Below are 1,929 nucleotides of genomic sequence, written 5' to 3'. Positions count from 1 at the left end.
TCTAGTGCATGTAGAGATGGTCAATCACATCTAGGAAGCATCAGATTTTTCTGAGCCTATGTTTCAGGTTATGTGAACCCATAGAAAGAACTCACCAGAAAACATCCTCTTCTCCAAGGACCTCCATTCTTAGATCCTATTTGTCTAAAAAAAAGGGGGCATCAGTTTGAGAATCTCAGCTCTCCCACATTATTGACCAGGAATGGGATAAATATATAAAAGGCTGTAGATACTTGCAGCATGGAAAGAGGTTAAAAATTCAGGATACTCAACAGGCAAAGGGATGGCAGGGTGGAGCACACAGCCTCTAAACTATTATTCACCAGATATTTTACCAGGTGCAAAATGTCTTGAATATTCTGTGCATTATATCAGTGTCCTTTTGGAGTTAGTAGTTTGCAAATGCCTCTGCGGATCTGCTTAGTTTTCATACTGTAAATAACAGGGTTTAACACGGGGGGGACAAGAAGGTAGATATTGGCCATGAGGAAGTGAATCACGGGAGATGCATGCTTCCCAAACCTGTGCACCAGGGATAAGCCAATCATGGGGAAGTAATAGATCAGGACAGCGCAGATATGGGAGACGCAGGTATTCAGGGCCTTGAGGCGCTCCTCCTTGGACGCAATACTCAGCACAGTCTTAATGATGACAACATAAGAGAGGACAATGAACAGCAAGTCCAGCCCAAACGTGACCAGCAGGACGAACAAGCCGTACATGCTGTTCGCTTGCACATCTGCGCACGGCAGCTGGATTAAGTTGGGGTGCAGGCAGAAGGAGTGGGCGAGCACACGGGACCTGCAGAATGGCAGCCTGATGAGGAGAATTGGCAAGGGGACCAAGAGGCCAATGCTCCTCACCACGAGCCCCAGCCCAATGAGCCCGATCCGGGGGTTGGTCAGCACTGATGCGTATTGCAGTGGGTTGTAGATGGCCACGAAGCGGTCGAAGGCCATGGCCCACAGCACTCCCGAGTCCATGATGGAAAAGCAGTGAATGAAGAACATCTGAGCAAGACAAGCATTCATCTCAATCTCTCGTGAATCGAAGAGCAGCACGCTTAGCACCGTGGGCAGCGTAGACAGGGAGACGCCAAGCTCTGTGGCAGCCAGCATGGACAGGAAGAGGTACATAGGCTTGTGGAGGCTGCGATCTGCCTTGATGACAAGGAGGATCGTGCTATTGCCTAGGATGGAAATAACATACATGGAGCAGAAAGGGAGAGCAATCCACACATTTCCACCTTCCATTCCTGGCATTCCTGTCAGAAGGAATGTAGAAGGTCTAAGGAGGCTGTTGTTGCTCATTTTCTTAAGGCAACATCTTTGTTCTATCAAAGTCCAAACAACAGATCCAACACATCCTACAAAAAAAAATTGTAGAGGTCAAAGAATAATCATGCAAAAAACCAAAACCTTTTTCTCATTGCTTTTACTGTAATGAGAGATCCAGACTTCTGAGCTTTCTATGAAACAATGAAAGGACGTTTTGTCTTTGTGAGCTGCTCTTATCAGGGAGTAATTCAGCTCCTAAGTTACAAAAAGCTTACAGAGATGGGTAGATACAGCACCTAAATGAAGGCTGAGTAATGGACATCTACATGACAAAGCAGCGTGAGATAGAAACGAGATCAGTGGCTGACTACTATGTTGAATATGTTGTAACAGAGGGCAAAAAGACTTCAAAAGTGATATGTTAGATGAGGGGTGACAATAGGCTGGTATCTTATACAAAGAGCATAAAGTCAAGGAAGCCCAGGGATGAAGAGCCCTTGCTCTGGTATTTCCTTGTCCTTCTGCAAAACAACAGTCCAGACATCTAGACTTGTGCATTTAGATATTGTTACAGCTCCCTCACCCCAAGATCTTCTGGTGCTTGAAGAATGCAATCCCTAGATCACTTCTGTGGAGGTGTTGCAGAGTTGCA

At 45.9% G+C, this 1,929-nt stretch overlaps 1 protein-coding gene across 1 annotated transcript; it reads right to left on the bottom strand.

The window, feature by feature from the left end:
* Positions 1–371: 371 nt before the first annotated feature.
* Positions 372–1,310, bottom strand: LOC112955189 (olfactory receptor 51G2-like). The gene has a single exon (XM_026048465.1). The coding sequence runs from the start codon at positions 1,308–1,310 to the stop codon at positions 372–374; it is 939 nt and encodes a 312-aa protein (XP_025904250.1).
* Positions 1,311–1,929: the final 619 nt, after the last annotated feature.

Source organism: Nothoprocta perdicaria, unplaced genomic scaffold (genome assembly GCF_003342845.1).
Source record: "Nothoprocta perdicaria isolate Ctin4 unplaced genomic scaffold, notPer1 scaffold_541, whole genome shotgun sequence".
Taxonomy (NCBI): domain Eukaryota; kingdom Metazoa; phylum Chordata; class Aves; order Tinamiformes; family Tinamidae; genus Nothoprocta; species Nothoprocta perdicaria.
This window is presented reverse-complemented; position numbering and strand designations above follow the sequence as displayed.